Below are 17158 nucleotides of genomic sequence, written 5' to 3'. Positions count from 1 at the left end.
GGCAACCTGAGCTACCGTCGCTGCTGATTGGTCTGCGGCCTTAGTGGCCGTCGACAGGCGCTGCTCCGCCGTCTCTAGGGCTCGCTCCAAAATGTGTCGCACTCCGGTTCTGTACCGAATGCATTCTCCACGGGCCACTACCTTGAAGCTATCCCACTCGACCAGGGCTGACGACGCGGTCCCTGTGTTATGCGTAAAGTAGTCTTGGATGCTACGTTGGTGGTCATGCGTTAAGGTCTGGTCCGCGAGACAGTCCCGCGACAGTCGCCACGTGGGGACAGGGGGATGCGGGGGCCGCCACTTGAGGCCGAGAATGTGTGCGTCATGGTCGGAAACAACTCTACCTAGATAGTCCGAGTGGCATATTTGCGGGAGAAGCGCTGCAGTGCACAAGAATCGGTCAAGCCGGACTCGTAGGTTATGAGGAATGGAGTGGAAGGAGTAAATACGGGACTGGGGATGGTGGAGCCTCCATGCATCTGCGAGGGACCAGTGTGCGACCCATGCTTTAAATCGGTCTATTTGTCTGTATGTGGGGGAGTGTGGGAGTGGGGGATGTGAGCGGTCCAGCCCCGGGTCCAGGATACAGTTGTAGTCCCCGCCTAGTAGCCAGGGTATATGCGTGAATTGGGCCAGAGAGATTGTGAGGCGGTCCCAGAATTTATCCTGATCAACATTTGGGGCGTATATGCTTCCTAAGAGGATAGCCCTCCCATCTAAGAGACCCTCTAGTAGAACGTATCTGCCGTCGTCATCCACTACCCGTCTAAGTTCCCGAAAAGGGGTTCCTGGGCGGATCCATATCAGTGCTCCGTGGGCAAACGAGGAGTAGGTCGTGGCGCAGATGAGTCCGCGCCATTTTACTCGTAGTTTGCCGACTTCGGTGGAATTAAGGTGGGTTTCTTGTAAGCAGAGGATAGATGCCTTCTGTCGTTTCGCATAAGCGTATACCGCATAGCGCTTACGTGGGGTGTGTAGACCACGTGTGTTGAGTGTAAGTACATTAATGTCTGCGTTGGTCATCAGTCGTGTCATAGATGATCGATTCTGTGTGGGGGCTGGGTGAGGTGCCCATTAGAGAAGTCGTGTTGTGGACCCTCAGGGATGCGCTGCGGTTGAGGGGGGCCGGCGAGCTGGAAGCCTGGAAGAACTGATGTGCTGTGGTGTGAAACTCCATGGCAGGGTGGGACGTATGTGAACCGAGGATTAAACAACGTGTGGGGGTGCGGGAAACTGTCCCAATACATAGGACTCATCGTGTGGGTAACGATGTGTCCAAACTTCCTCCCGTAACACTGGGGGGGGGGGGAGAACTGCTTATATAATAGGGGGTGACGATATGCTATTGCGAGGCGGCGCGCTGAGTGGGCATGTAGTAGGATCAGTATGTGTCCGGAGCAGGGTGACAGTCCCTGTGAGCGAGATATTATGGGTGCTAGGTATGCGTTACAGATAAGGATACCAAGTAATAGTCTGTGTGCCTGAGTTGCCTCAGGGCAAAGTAGGAGATGGCAGTCCATCCAATAGTCCGTCCGCGGTTTGCGGAGTGGCGTGGGGGGGCGCCGCCTGACCTGCCCCCGAGGCGGTGCTGTCGCTGTCGTTTTCACCTTCTGAGGAGAACAGGTGCGGAGGTCGATCTATAGAGTCTGAGGGCTGTGTGGTGCGTAGATCAATCACTACTTGTAGAGCTTCCCGTCTTTCTCGCATAATCTGTTCGAGATCCGGCGAGTCGTGCGAGCCGTGCTTTTGTCTGGATTCGATATTACGGAGCTTCTTGGGCCGCTTCCGGGCACTGAAAGTCTTAAGGGGGGGAGCCGCTTTGGGGATGAGAGGCGGTTGACCGCGGGCAATGCTGATCTGCCCAGTCTTGCGCGGCCTCCACGGAGGTGAAGAAGAGGGAGGACCCGTTAATGGAGGATCTTGAGGCGGGCCGGGAAAAGCAATGCATATTGAATCTTATTGTCCCATAGTCTCCGCTTTACGTCCAGGATGGAGGATCTCTGCTGTTGTACCGCGCGGGCGTAGTCCTGGAAGATCATGATGTGGTTGTTTTCCACTCGTAGCGGCGCAGCCAGTCGCGCCGCCCGAAGCACCGCATCTCGATCTCGGAAGTGTAGGAATTTGGCGAGGAATGGTCGAGGAACCGCACCGGGCGGGGGTCTTCGGGCCGGCACTCGGTGCGCCCGCTTTATGGAGAAGAATGGTGTGCGGTCAGATGACGGGGTGAAGGACTTCAGCCACGTGTCCATGTATTCTATGGGGTCGGCACCTTCGACTCCCTCCGGCAGCCCCAGCACTCGGATGTTACAGCGTCTTGAGCGGCCCTCCAAATCCTGTGCGCGCTCCTCCACCGCGGCTAGGCGAGTGAGGACCCCTTGGAGCGTCTGCTGTTGCTCTTTGAGCACGGGCTGTATTTCCTCTAGCGTCCGTTCCTCCGTATGCACCCGATCCGCCAGCTTACGATGGTCATCGCGGAGGAGATTGACGTCTGTTGCCAGGGTACCCAGGCGTTCTTCCATAGACAGACGGGACAGTTCAATGGCGGCGAGGACCTTATCCAACTTGTCCGAGATTGATAGATCTGTGGAGGGCATCGCGTTGGGAGACCAAGTCGAGGTCCGAGGCATGTTCTCCGGGGCCGTCTCCGGGATCACCTGATGTTGCGCGGGTTTTGACTTCCCCATCGTGACTCCCCGTGGTTTGGAGGGGACGGTATCGTCGGCTAGGCTGCCGGTGCCCCCAGTGATGCCAGGAAGGGTGGAAGGCACTGCCGCGTCGTCCCTCGAGCGGAGTTGTACAGGTGAGTAGCAGTCCAAGCCAGCCTACTGAAGCTCCCCCCGCGGGCCAGGCACAGGAATCTGCTACTCCAGCCACCAGACCCCACCAGCAAGGCGCTCCCAACTCCAGGTTACCCCCCCCGGGACTCCACTGGTGGCCGACGCGATGGAAGAGGCCCTGCGGCGGCCCCCAGGCCGAGGGGAGGGGGGAGCTCTAGGGCCGTCCTTGCGGCCCCCGTGCAGGCCTACCTCTCTCTCAGGGTCCACAGCCGAGGCAAGGTCATCACAATCCCGCGGCACCTCTAGTTCCGGGTCCCGACGTGGGCAGCGGGGGGGCCCGGGCCACTGCGCCCCCCCCCCCCCAGAGCAGCCGTCACCCGCGTGCCCCGGCGGCCCGGCAGGCCCCGTCAGGTCTCAAGGCCGTCGTCTCGGTGGTCACGGGGATCAAGGCCTCGTCGGCCGCACCGGGAACGAGGTCGTTGTCTCTTAGGCGGCCATGTTAGGGTCAGGCGAGCTCCGTTCGGGCAGGTTGGAGGGCCTCCAGGTCCCGCCACCCCCAACCAAGCCTGTCGCCCCTCAGCCCTCTCCAGAGTCAGTCACTGTGGGCACCTGGGTGAGCAAGGGCGATCTCGGGGCTCACCTCTGGGTCCCGGCGGGCTCAGCGCGTCCGAGATGGCTGGTGCGCCCGGGCCGGCGCAGCTCCTCCGTCCTCCGAGGTCCCGCGTCCCTCTTCGTGAGTCCGTTCCTCGTACACACCTCCCGGGTGCCAATGCCAACGGGGCGGAATGCGCCGCAAGTTTCGCCGCCTCCCGTTACTCCGTCTCCCGCGCCGGGTAGAAGAGCTCCGGCGCCATTTTGACAGTTGGGTTGCGGTGTTGGCGGCAGCAGTCCGACAAAGTCCCGCTCTAAGGGCTAGGAATGAGCCCCAGCAGCCGCTGGCATCCCTCCGCGATGCGGTCACCTTCCGACGCCCCCTGTACCAATTAGCACTCACTGCGACGCTCCATAAAGCTGCCGAGAGGCGCCCAGCCGCGGAGCCTCAGCAAAGCCGGACCGCCATCGTGGCTTGCTTAGCCACGCCCCCCCAGTCCTAGTGAGTAGTTGATAGCTAACCATAGGTAGCTGGTCATCCAGGAGGGTGTTAGAGAAGAGTAGGAAAGGGGAATAGGAAAATTAATGACGGGTCAACTAATATACTCTGTGATGTATTTAAATTCCAGAATTGGTTTCAGGTAAAAGAACAAGCATTTGCTATGCAATAGGTCTCGCATTTACGCAAGTTTGAGCTATTGGTATTGTAAATTACAATGCCTTTTATTTATATTTTGGTTTTTAAAACATAAATAAAAGTCAGTCATTTACAATGCTAATAGTTTAAACTCTTGGAAATGCGAGACCTATTGCATTCCAAATGCTTGTTTTGTAAAAGCTGTATGTGAAAACGCGCATGGCGCCTTGAATGTTGCAGGAAAGCATGTAATGCCTGCAGTAGGAGAAACCATTAAGGAAAATAGTGCTTACAGAGTAAATAAGACGTATCATGTAACAACCGAAATAAAAGGGCCAGCCCTTATGGGAGGTAACAAATAAAGACAAGGCGGTACTAAGGAGGGACTAACAAGCCTATTAACAAATCAGAAGCCATCTTTTAGGAAGGACAATGACACAAGCCAATTATAAATATGGACGGAGTGTGGGCGGGGCTTCAAGTCCATACTCCAATACAGCATGGGCCGCAGAGCAGTAACCTTCCAGATACAAGACCGCTAAGAGCACAAACTGAAAAATGTCTAGCTATCCTGCTTAGTAACCATGTTAAGCATTGTTAACTAGGTCTTCCTTCGCAGTTACCTTTCCTTGCCCCACGTAGCTGTTTTGCTTTCAGTGTAACATTCATGACCCACAACCATGGAAACATGGCTTCTCGTAGCGAATAATATTTCTGCCATGAAAGAGCCACGAAGCAGTCAACCTGATACCGTGTTCTAATATTCGGCCATCTGTACAAAATCATTTTAGATGCTTAAGGCTCGGTGGTGTAGCTTCAAAACATTATAACTCCTGTTCTCACGAGAAAACAAGCACACATGGATGCGAGTGAAAACACACTCACGTTCACCGTCCACAGAGGTGATTTATTTATTTCCCATCCAGTTTTCCCTATTGGAGAGCGCTCTGATGCCCACGAGCTGAGTCTGCGCTACATACAGTCAGAAAATAAATTGAATAAATAAATTCCAATAGAAGCCCAAGCTAGATGCCCTGCACATCTAACCTGGGCTTCTATTGGAATTCTATAACGCATATTAGCAAGCCCATTATCGCCGTTTTAGCGGTTGTTTCCTGCCGCTAAAATGGCGATAATTTTATTGCCGGTCTTGCGAATATGCCCCTTAATTGTTTATCTCAAAGGGATTAAAAGGAGCAGAGTTGAGTTACTGTAATAGAGATGGAGGCTTTGATGGTACAGAAATTGAAGAGGTTTATTTGGGGCGGTAAGTTCCTGATAGACATATTACAAACCTCTCAGAGAAATCTTTAAGAAGAAGGGGTTAGATGCGGTGTACGGTAGGATTAGGCTTTGGGTCATTGCCGTACAGGAATTTCCGTTTGACTCGATGCATGTACGGCATTGCTGATTATTGTTCACAACTAATTGATAATACTGAAGAACAGGAAGAGATAAAAATTGAGGATGAGGATTTTGAGGTTTATGCGATTAGAGAGGGCATTATTTAAGAGGATGAATGGGTAAAGGAGTTGAAGAAGGATGAGATGATTTAAATAGTGTTCTTAAATTGAAGAGCAAGTGGAGTGGACAGGAGAAAGATCAAGATCTTTTGCATGGAATAATTATCGTCATTGCGCTATGCGTTGTTAATACAGCGCTAGCATGGAGATAATTTCCAGCCATAGCCGGCGAAAACAAATTCACGCTAAGAGCAGCCAGCGATAATTATCACTGCCACTTGATAATATGCCCCGTAGTCTTTGGACTCATCAGACAACCTTACCAGATGATATGCTGACTTGAGATCTTTCAATGAAAAATATTATGAACCACGTGTTGCTGCAAACATCTTTTGGATCTTAGGAAGTGGATGGCAATCCACTATGATATTTTTATTGAGTGATCTCAAGTCAGCACATAATCTAATTTCTCTAGTTTTGTTTTTGTAATTACAATACTTGAAACCCACTCAGAGGAGTCTGTTGGCTCAATAAATCCCTCTCTGGAGACTTTATCCAACAACACTTGTAACTCATTCCCTACAGAGAGTGGTACTGGTCTTACTTTATGTACAACAGGAGTGGCCTTGTCCTTAATTTTGATTGCATAGTCAAAACCTTTTACGCTCCCAATGTGGTCTGGAAAAATGGCCTGATTGTTTTTCAAATCGTCTTCTACATACACATTTTCTTCCTCACACACATAAGATACAGGTAGTTCACCAAGGGCTTTGGGATTTGGGGTTCCTGGTTTCAAAATTATACCCAGCCGACACAGATCTCTCAAACCTACTATGTCTCCTTTTTCTGTGACGTATATTTTGGCTTTGATACATCTACCTTTAAATTCTAATGAGTCTTCGAAGCACCTTAACATGTTTATGTCGAATTCTCCAAATACTTTTGGATTTACTTCAGTTTTCTGTAAATTAAAGTTCTTCTAACACCTATAAAAGGTTTGATCAATAGTGATGGGTGATCCTAAGTGAGCCATAAGGCTCAGTTCCACTTCACCAACATGTACTGTTTCTAGTGGGGCCCTACATTTACCAGTAAATCCTCCACAGTTAGAACAATGTTAGAACACATTTCTTCATTGGATTCTTCTAAGGCATTAACTTTAACATTGGCTTGAAAATTAACTTTTGTACTTTTACATACTGACCCAAAATGCCTATACTTATGACACTTAATACACTTGTTTCCTACTGCAGGACAACTTGGAAAATCTCCCAGATGAGAACTAGAACCACACCTGGTGTGCTAGTGTGTGACTTAACACCCCCCCCCCCGTGCACAGTTAGTTAATAGTTGTTTTGTTTTTGGTTTCTATACCCTGGGCGTCTTTTCCCTGGAGGCCCCTTTCCATATTAGGTTGCATATAACTGAAAGTCGTAAAGTGTTATGAGTAATAGGCAACGCGCTGGGCCACTACAACTATATGGGAGTCGCTGGCATATGATGGAAAATGGGAAATTCAGCCTAGGTATGCTGTATGTCGTGCTGATGAGCTGTACTTTAAACTGTGTCTCATGTGTTGGTAAGAGCTGGTATATCCGACCGATGTTTAAATGCCATAAAAATATGTTTAAAATAAATGAGACCTAGAACCACACCTGTAACATATAAACAAAGATTTGCGTTAAAGTTATTATTTTTGAACAAGGCAACAAGCTGTTGCCTTGTAAACAGCTGAAGTTTGCGAACTTTCACTAGCTAAGCTTTGGTGGACAGAACTGAATGTTCAATACCCTTGGCAATATCAATAGCCCCATGTAACGTCGGGCTTCTACGAGCTAGTACTCTTTCTTGCATCTTGTTTTAATGACAATGAAAGAAACAATTGTCTCCATTATATACATCAACAATGTCTTTAAATTCACGCGAGGCAGTTAGAATTCGTAAAGCTGTATGTATTCTTTATTTTCCTGTTCAGATTGTTTACACATGGAGAAACCTTGGGCCTCATTTATGAAAAGTGACGCATCACTGTGTGAAAACAGTGATGCGTCACTTTTCACTGCGCCCTCCCTGCGACTCCAATGATGCGTCATACTGTAAATATGACGCATCATGTCGCAAGCAGTCACAGATACGTCAGTATTTCTGACGTATCTGTAGGCTCAAAAGTGACGCATTGCTGGAGTGTATCACAAAAGTGACGCAACTCCAGCAATGTGTCCTTTTACATGGGGCAAGCCCCATGTGGAAGGGCCTGTGTCAGTCTTACGCCTGCTGTGAGGCAGGCAGAAGATATTGACGCATTTGCACCCTAGAAGTGGCGCAGTGAAATCTCGTAGATTTCACTGCGTTACTTCTACGATGCTTACTTACGTGGGAACGCCCACCCTGCATACATTATACCTGACGCAGGTATAATGTAGCGCAGAGGTTTACAAAGTGACGCATCTACCTAGATGCGTCACTTTGTAAATATGGTGTAACAAGGTCCAGTTTTTACGTCGCTGATGCGTCACAAAAAGTGACGCACCGGCGGCGCAAAAGTGACGCAAGGACTCATAAATGAGCCCCCTTGTCTCTCTACCCCCACGTTGGATTCCTCAGTAAACCGTTTTTCCCTGTGTTTTACTGCTTCTGCTTACTCATTCAATGGTATAAATTGGGCTGGTAAATTTTCATACTCCGGTAAATTGTCAAAGATTTCTTGACCGGCATTACCAAGTACACCAAAGATCACTTCGTGCCAATTCTCCCATCTCATAGGCAGCTTCCCCGGATTATTTCATAAGAATGCTGGCTGACTGATAAGTGTGACTTTGAGCCATGCTATCCCACTGGGAATGTGCTTACACTTGCTGCTTTTCTGCCAAAACTGGTCGCTGTGCCTAGTTTTTGCTACTGACCTGCTCAGAGGTTTGTGAATATCTTGAGGACTTTCATGTGTGCGCTTTATTCCATTTTTTACGTGCTGCTCTTTATATTTTTTTTAACCATGTATCGTTTAATCATAAAAACACTCACCGCTGCCGTTTGCCAAGCGATGCAGATATCGGTTTAGTTATTTACATAAGCACTATCTACGCAGTTGTGTGCTTAGGCGATTCCTGCGATCGTTGTTTAAATTAACTGAGAAACGTTAAGAAAAAAAAAACGGTGCTTCAGCTGCCGGCGCCGCATCCAGCTGATAAATGGTTGTAAAGCAGGCCTGGCCCGAACCAATATGGTGGCGCATTCTAAAGCATAATGACGCGATCACTGATATCACGGAACTGCTGCTGCGCTCGTGTAGGAAGCCGAGGCGCTGAGACGAATCCTCTCCAAGGTCCACATCCGTTCGGAGCACAGACGGTGAATGCACGTGCGCGATCCCCTCACGGATGAAACATGCTGTGCCTTGCATTCAACTTTGGAACTGCGTAACTCAGGGAAAACGTGCTGCTTCTTTTCTGAATACAGAGCACTGTTCATATCGGTCGCAAGAACGAAGATTCCCTTCGCGATATTCCAAGCGCTAGACAGTGAAAACAGAGAGGTAATGTGCACTTGCGTTGACATGCTGGTATCAGGATTTGTAGAAGCGGGGATGTAGGGAACCAGAGCCAATGGTGGGATCGGGTAGATGGGTGCGCAGTGTGTTTTCTTTTCTAGGGAGAGGCTTCCAGGTCTTTAGCAGCTGTCTGGTCTCATCTGAAAGGGAAACAAGAAGGGCTGGGCGAGAAGGGAGGGGGGAATGCCAGCAACAGAGGAGCCCGCGAAAGTGAAAGTGATCGTGATTACGATCGCTACGGAGGAAAGACACATGGCGCTGCGCGCGTGCACGTTCACGTGCACTGTAGCTTTAGGCCACGGCAGCACTTTGAAAAGCCCAGATATAAAATGTCTCTTCGAGCCTTTGGCTCGCGAGACCTAAAAAGGGAGGGTTCATTGAAATTCAAATGGGTGTTGATGGGCACATGAACTTAGCACTACAGACCTGGTACTACTTCTGGTCTAGTTCTCTCTGTGTTATTGGTTTCCAGCCAAGGCTGCTTCCACGGTTGATTCATCCTGGTTTGCACTCATCTTTGGACTTCCTCAGCAGTCAGCCCTGTCCCGTTAGTTTTTGGGTCCTAGTTGGCCTATCCGAGTCAATCATTTGCATGCACTTTTTAGGTCTCGCCTGAGACAGCGCTTTAGCGCTACTCTGGCGAGACTTATAGTAAGCGAGTTTTGGAAGTGCAAACAGTGGCTTTTCAGGCCTCCAAATACAGTGCATGTGCGCCGGGCGCGCGCACCATTTGGCAGCCTGAAAGCACTAGTTTGCACTTTCAAATCCCCCCCTTTACAAAAGCTCATTTCGCGGCCGCTTTGATGATAACATCAAAGCGGCCGGAAAGTGCTCACCATTTGCCACCCCCTCCCTTATCCCACTTCCCTCACATATGGCACACTGGTGCCTGTCCCTTTAAATTGCCCCGCTCATTAAGCTCGCAAAGGAGAAGTATCTGTGCCACGGCTTTACAGCATCGTTCACCTACCCTCGGTTGCGGTAGCTCCTGTCTCTTGATGCGTTCGCTCCAGGGTTTGACGCCCACTCCCGGCCGCCTGCAGCCCCCTTCTGCTGGTCCAGCTTCCCTGCCTCTTATCCCGGCCAAGCAGCGGACGCCCTGCCAACCCCGGGCCGCCTTTCTTGTTCTCTCAGAGCACTGTGAACAGCAGCGGGGCACGGCTGAACGCGTTAAATCTAGCCATTGAAACGGACTTGTGGAAACCATTTTGATGTCGGCTCGTTCGACACCGCAATATTTAGAATACATTGTGAAATCATAGGGGTCGAATTGTCGCCAGTAATGACCATCATGTGTATAGTCAGCGCCTCAAGCTGCGTTGCCTCTTAGCGCTTCAATGTTATTTGTTATCGCCAAAATCAGCGATACTCCTGTTATCGACCAGCGAATGATGAATACCTGAGCCGGGCCTCTTCGGGATTTTGACCTCTCTGACTTGTTTCACATAGGGCTCATCATAAAATCACCGTGTGAGAAAAATGGTGCAAGCAGAGATTGAGTAAATTCACACGTGCAAATTAAGACTATTGAGTCTTACTCCTTATCTGCCGGGACACTTACAGATTTACTAACCTACCTGCTTTTTCGTCTGTCAGTCTACCCCTTTGTACCTACATCCCTCCATATAGTTATCTGTAGACGTGTATGTGTTATGTAATATTTACCTACACGCACACAAACACATCAGTTCCCTATGCTCGTGTTGTGAACTTTCGCAGCCACAGATGGCAGCTGCTCACCCTAATGTAATCTTATTGCGGCCTCTTTGCTTCATCCGGATTACAGCGGTTTTTCCTCCAGCGCGTGGTGTGAGCGCTGTGCAGCAGAGGTTGAGCGGCTGCTTGGCACGCAATAAAGTATTCTGAGGGACAACTTTTGGAAGGTGTTTTCACCTTGCGTGATCTGTAACCCCAGCGTGCGCCTCCACGCCATCGGGGTGAGTGGGTGGCTTTAGGTTGCCTTCTGCTGCGCACGCTCGAGTCCTCACGTGATTGCCTTTATTTTCTCCACATGAAACACAAAGGGCCAACTCACAAAGGTGCTCCGGGGTATGGGAAGCGGAACTCCGGCGGTGCTCTTTTACATGCTTTGTGAGTCGAAGCTAAAAACAAGGGACTGTAGAAACAAGCATTTGCAATGCAATAGGTCTCGCATTTACGCGAGTTTAAGCTATTGGCATTGTAAATGAAAAAGTCTTTTATTTATGATTTATAAACCAAAACATAAATAAAAGGCATTGTCATTTACAATGCCAAAGGCTCAAACTCGCGTAAATGCGAGACCTATTGCATTGCAAATGTTTGTTTTGTTCATGCTAGTGACACCTCGCTTCTCCCTACAATCGAGGTGGATTTAGTGCTACCATTGATTATTTCTTCCCTTCTGGATACTGATACATGAATCTGCATCAATAACGTAAAACACACAGAACAAAACGGATATTACTTCCTAATAACGGCTGCCCTATGCAGAGCAGCATATTTGTCTGGGGGATTATCATGGATTCGTGGGATTTAGGATTAACTGTGAGATAGCATTGTTTCAAAAATATGTAAAACGGTTATGTGGTGGGTGGAGCCACTAAGATGGCCGCCTTCTTCCGAAGCACAGGCCCCATTCCTGAGGCTTCCAACTGCACTTGGTAGCATGCAGGAGGTACAGAGGACATGCTCTATGCTGTGGTAGAAGGAGGTAGCACTAACCCTTATGGGGGCATTGCAGCCCTTGGGTGGCACTACACATCTAAAAATTCTGAAGCATGCAGACAACAGACAGGCAAGATGGAGGCTCCTGGTTGGGCATAGCAGCTATTTTCGACATGGGGAACTCACTGTTGCAAGCCCACCAATGAGTTCCCTGCAATGAAAACTCGACCTAAGGGTATTTTTTAAAATACTGTGTTTTGTCCTTAATCAACCTCCTGCGTACTTGTGTTTTGTGTCAAGCCCCTCCTTTCTTGAATATCTCTGGTCCTTCAGCGAAGAGTGGTAAAGTTAGCAACTTGGGAAGGGTGAAAGAGCTTTCATGTGAAACGTGATATCTGATTATATTAGGAAGCTGCCAAATTTACTCTACTGCAGAGTAGTCAACAGTTTACCTATATGAATCCTGCATTATTGCTTTATTTCCATACTTTAGTTTAGTGGTATGAAGCCTCTGGGCAGACGTTGCACTTTAAAAATGGTTTGATGAGGTATCATATCATGAGTGTGCTAAAAGCTAACCCCTAATACCGTAGAGCAATGGTTCCCTAACACTTATCAGCATTTGTGTGCCAACTATAATAGGTTTGTAAACCTAAGTGTAATTAGGCCAGAGTGATACAGATTCAACTTATTAAATCAAACCTACAATCAATATTGGATGGATAACCTAGACTGGATACACATGTAATTACATAAGCATGAGTGCCAGATGTCGAGTGGAAACTGTTCTTTTATACCAGTTAATGCAGCAATGGTAAATACATAAATATGGACAATTAAGCGGTGTAGTGGAATAATCTGCTCTAATCTGGCACTGTACTTAAACTGGAAGAGCCCCATCCACCCTGGACTCCTTTAAACTCATGATGATACATACCATAGGGGAAGCCATGTATAAGGAAAGATCTGGCTCTGCTGAAGATCCGTGCCCTTATCGCATCTTTTCTTACAAAACAAACATACTTGGCCCCCATTTCATAGATTTGTTTAATAGATTCCTTTCCAGTACTGAATATCGTGATGACTGGAAGCGTTCATTGTTACTCCTTTTGCTGAATGAACTTGTGGAAGATCCTCTAAATGTGGAAAACTATCGCCCAGTCTCTACTTACTTATAGCTAAAGTTTTGGGAAACTGATCATCTCCCAGCTAGCTTTTCATTTGGAGAAGTATAACCAGCTAGATGTCTCTCAAACAGGGTTTGGGGCGCCCCATAGTACAGAAACTGCAGTGACTGACAACATCTGGCTAACTTTGGATGAGGGCAGATCTGTTGGCCACATCCTCCTTGACCTCTCGGAAGTCTTTGACACTGTATCAGATGCCATCTTGATAAAATGGCTGCATGAGATTGGCCTGTATTCTAATTCCCTCAAGTGATTGTGGTCTTTCTTGTCTGGTACAACACAGTCCATCCTCCTTCCTCTGTTCAAGTCGGAAACTGTATCTGTTACCTGTTGCATCTCCCAAGGATCGTCCTTGAGCCTGGTGCTTTTTAACATTTATTTGGTCCCATTCGGCGGCCATTGTAAGAGCCAAGACCTTTGATATTGTATCCTACGCAGGCAATACACAATAGTATTTATTGTGGAAACGCTGAGGCTACAAGATCCGACTTTATGGATTGTATGACGTCAGTTGCCCGCGGATGCAAGACCACCGTTTAAGACTGGACGGCGACTAGACAAAGGTGATCCTGTTGTGGAAAGCTTGTTCTATCTGAAAGAACCAGTAGAGTAGGCCCTACCCTTACTCCCCAGGAAACTGGGAAGGAATCTAGGTATCATAGTTGACAACATGCCATCCATGAAAGAGGCTTACTGCCTTCCAAGGGACCTTTTATGGCATACAGAGCTTCTTCACAGGACCTTCAGCTTGCGTCCTATAAAGTTAATTGTATAAAACTGTTTGTTTTCAGGCTGTACACCATTCTGAACACTCCTGATCGCATGATCTACAGTGTACTTAGCATATCTCCCTCTACCCCCACTCTGAATTCCTTACACTACCTACCAGTTCACTAACGCACAATCTTTAAACTGCTCTGCCATGTCCACAAACCTCTCTATACAGCAGCCATACAAATCATAGTAACATAACTTAAGATAATCAAGTGAAAAAAATGACTGAATCACGTATTAAGTGGACGAACCGCAGTAACTGCCCAAGGTTAGTGGAATATAGATAGTGGGTCTCATTAGGACTTGATAAACGACAAGACTTATGTCATTTAGATAATCCATTCTTCCTCGTACACTCAGGCTCCCAAACACGTGAATACTATCTAAACAGACAGTGTTGCATGATAGTAGCGCTGCCACTTAATTCTCTTTCACCTATGAGTCCGCTCATGGGTCAAAACATCTCCTTGTATGTAAGTGATGGCCATGGATTTACCTCAAACTTTCTTCAGTGGCTTGTGTCTGGAACCAAGTGCTTGTGAAAATACCGGGCAGTGGAACAGACTCGGACGTCCCACAGTGGAGTGGCATAGGGGACAGGATGTTGGTGGAATTAGGATACCATCCTAATTCCATCCTAATAAGAATTAGGATACCATCCTAATAAGAATTAGGATACCATCCTAATAAGGGACAGGAAGTTTCTTGAATTCTTTTCAAATGAATTTGTCAATGTTATAGTAGATATCTAGTAGGGCGGATTAATAGGTGAATATCCATTTAGAGTGTGGTGGACAGGGACTAGCATGTGCATTCTACGGCCGCTGACCTTAAGACTAAGTGATTGCTAGTGTCACTTTCTAAGAGAGCCACAGACAACTAACAATATCAGATTGTCAGACAACAACAAAAACAAAACACATGGAGTTGGGTAGTTGGGTATTATTGTTTCATACGATTTGAAAAAATCCATTCGCGTGTAAAGGACTAGCAAGTCTGGAACTCATGTAAGAAAAGTATGTTGGATACTTAGGCTGGATATATTAAATAGATGCTATAAATGAGCCTGAACACGAATGTGGGAACACTGATATCTATTATTATGCCAGGCATAACTATAAACACCTTGTAAGAAATGTACTTGGGAAAAGCCTGACTGGCCGAAGTGTACAAATATTGATGTAAACACCTATGAGAGAAATGCCTAATAAATTTAAAAAAAAAAAAAAATAGAAGTATTTGACACCTAAAACAGATGCCTAGACACTACGAGCACCATCGGAATCGTGCAGATACCCAGATTCTCCTGACAACCAGCAAAGGCCCAAGGAAAAATAACATTGTCAGATGCCCAGAAACTAAACGCCACCCAAAGATAATGAGCATGTTATTTAATCATTAAATTAAAGCAGGTCAAATGCTTGGTACACTTCTAAAAAAAAAGCACACCATTCAAAAACAGCTTTTGACAGAAAACCGAATTGGTATTCTTGTTTTATGAATATGTGCTGTTTATAAAATATTATAGACTAACAGTATTTTAAAAAGGGAGGAAGGGGAATAAGGGTTTGTAAACCGTTCAGGGTTGGTGCCTAGAGGTCGTGAAGCGTCAGGATTAAAGGCATGTACCAATCTCTGTATAGGACAGTTTCTTATTGTGATTTTTTTGTTAGGGTCCATGGGTTTGAACCGTGAGAAATGATGGGGTTCAGTGGTCTATACAGTGCTTTCGGTTCTGAGGGTCATATTCTGTGCAGCACAGGGTGCTCTACCATCTTCATTCTGGTAGAATGTCGGTACAATGCTCTGTTTCAGGGGTATGTGCTTCGTGTCGGGGTTTAGAGGTCTGTTCAATGCCCTGTAAGGGTTCTGAAGCCGGTGCTGTGCTCAGTGTTGGGAGTTTGTGGTTTGGCTCTGCACTATGCTCAGTGTTTGGTTTTATGAGCTTGCATCAGTGTAGGGGCTCCAGGGTTTGTTTCTCCCTCAGGGGTGATTTTTAAAGCAACACTGATTAAAGTTAATTTTCTCCAATTCCTAGGTCCTTCTTGTGGACCCATTAGCTCCAACGAGAAGATATTGACCCTGTTGAGCCGAGTAAAGTCTGAAATCCGGGAAGTAAAGGAAAAACTGAACCTGGTGAGACTTCATAACTTCACACAGAGAGACTCCCAGCCTGGGGGAAGTGAACTTGGGGATGGATGGGAGATGATGGCCTCGCTGCCTGTGGAGTCTCACCGCATGTGGGGATAGTGTTCTCCCTGTCCAAGAGAGTTTTCACAAATGGAGGTGAGGGAATACTACTTTTGCAGCCCAAAGAGGGTTTAAAGTCCATTGAGAAATTGATATTTGCTTCACTGCTAAGGAGTACAGAATTGTTTGCTTACTGCATTTTTCAACCTGGGTCAACCCTTACAAACCAAACTGTTAGCGATGTAAACAAAAGTCTCTTCAGGTGAGCAATGAATCAGCAGGGAAAGGGTAGAAATATGACTAAAATGACTGTAGATTTCTGAAAGTAAAACGCAAAACCTAGTTAACCCAGCTAACCAGGACCTATAAACCTTGAGTTGCATTTGAGTTCCCCCATACAATGAAGGTAAATCACCCGCTAAAAACCAATAAGTTAACATAAATATAGCTAATTATGTAACATTGTATAAATTAAGGATTCCACAAAATGGCAAGTTAAATATCATATTGAAACGTTAGCTAAAAATAATATAACCTTAAAATAAATACCTCAAAGGTTGTCTGCGTGACTGACGATAAAGCTGTAAGGCAAGCTAAACAGCATTACAGTGGTAGAACATCTGCCCTTCCTTTAGATGACTTGCCATCACGCCTCCACCACTAGATCTGATGCTTTCTGATTCAGGCTTGTCACTCTTGCTACATGTTGATGATTTGTTCATCCTGGTCCCCGCTGAAGAAGGCTGTGGTGAAATCAAAACTGTCTGGAAGATGCACTTGACCGCAACAGCAAAGACATAAGTATTCAATGTATTTGCTGGAGATGGAATCAGACAACACAACAGATACTCATCACCTCTCCAACCATCTATGGTTTTGCTTATAACGTTGAAGTTAGCTGGAAGGTGGTCAAAGAGCAAGGAAGCGTGGGGGGGGTTATCAACAATTGACATATATATATGCCTATTCTATGTTTTGTGGTGAATCTAGAATTCTGGAGGGCTACCAGGGAACATAAGAGTTAGGATGTGGAGCAGAGCGCAGCCTGATTACCACATATTATATAATTATATGAGGTCTTTTTGTTTTTTCATCACACCCAGGTATCCAGTTACTATGGTGTATTAAGGTTTTCCTTTGTGGGGAAAAACGAGGGGCTAAAATGGACTGTGCTTTTAATTTCTAGTGATGCTGTTGTTAACACATGGCTTTATATCACATGGCTTTATATAGTGCTGTGGTAAGGATGTGAAAGTTACTGGAGCCAGCTCAGGGTGGTTAGTGGGTCAGTAAGCAAGACAGTCTCCAAGTAGGGCCACTGTGGTCGTTTTATTAGTTATGCCATT

The 17158-nt window shown here is 46.9% G+C and overlaps 1 protein-coding gene across 1 annotated transcript in view; it reads left to right on the top strand.

Moving 5' to 3' along the window:
• The window catches only part of LOC146871199 (proteasome activator complex subunit 1-like), a gene marked incomplete at its 5' end in the record, with an annotated part of 281652 nt that overhangs the window by 72634 nt on the left and 191860 nt on the right, over window positions 1–17158 (top strand). Inside the window, one exon of the mRNA XM_085646233.1 lies at window positions 15661–15758. Within this exon, the coding sequence (XP_085502359.1) occupies window positions 15661–15758 (98 nt within the window). The remainder of the gene's footprint in view (window positions 1–15660; window positions 15759–17158) is intronic.

The sequence above is a fragment of the Triturus cristatus genome, chromosome 1_1 (assembly GCF_964204655.1).
Source record: "Triturus cristatus chromosome 1_1, aTriCri1.1, whole genome shotgun sequence".
In the NCBI taxonomy this organism is placed as follows: Eukaryota; Metazoa; Chordata; class Amphibia; order Caudata; family Salamandridae; genus Triturus; species Triturus cristatus.
This window is presented reverse-complemented; position numbering and strand designations above follow the sequence as displayed.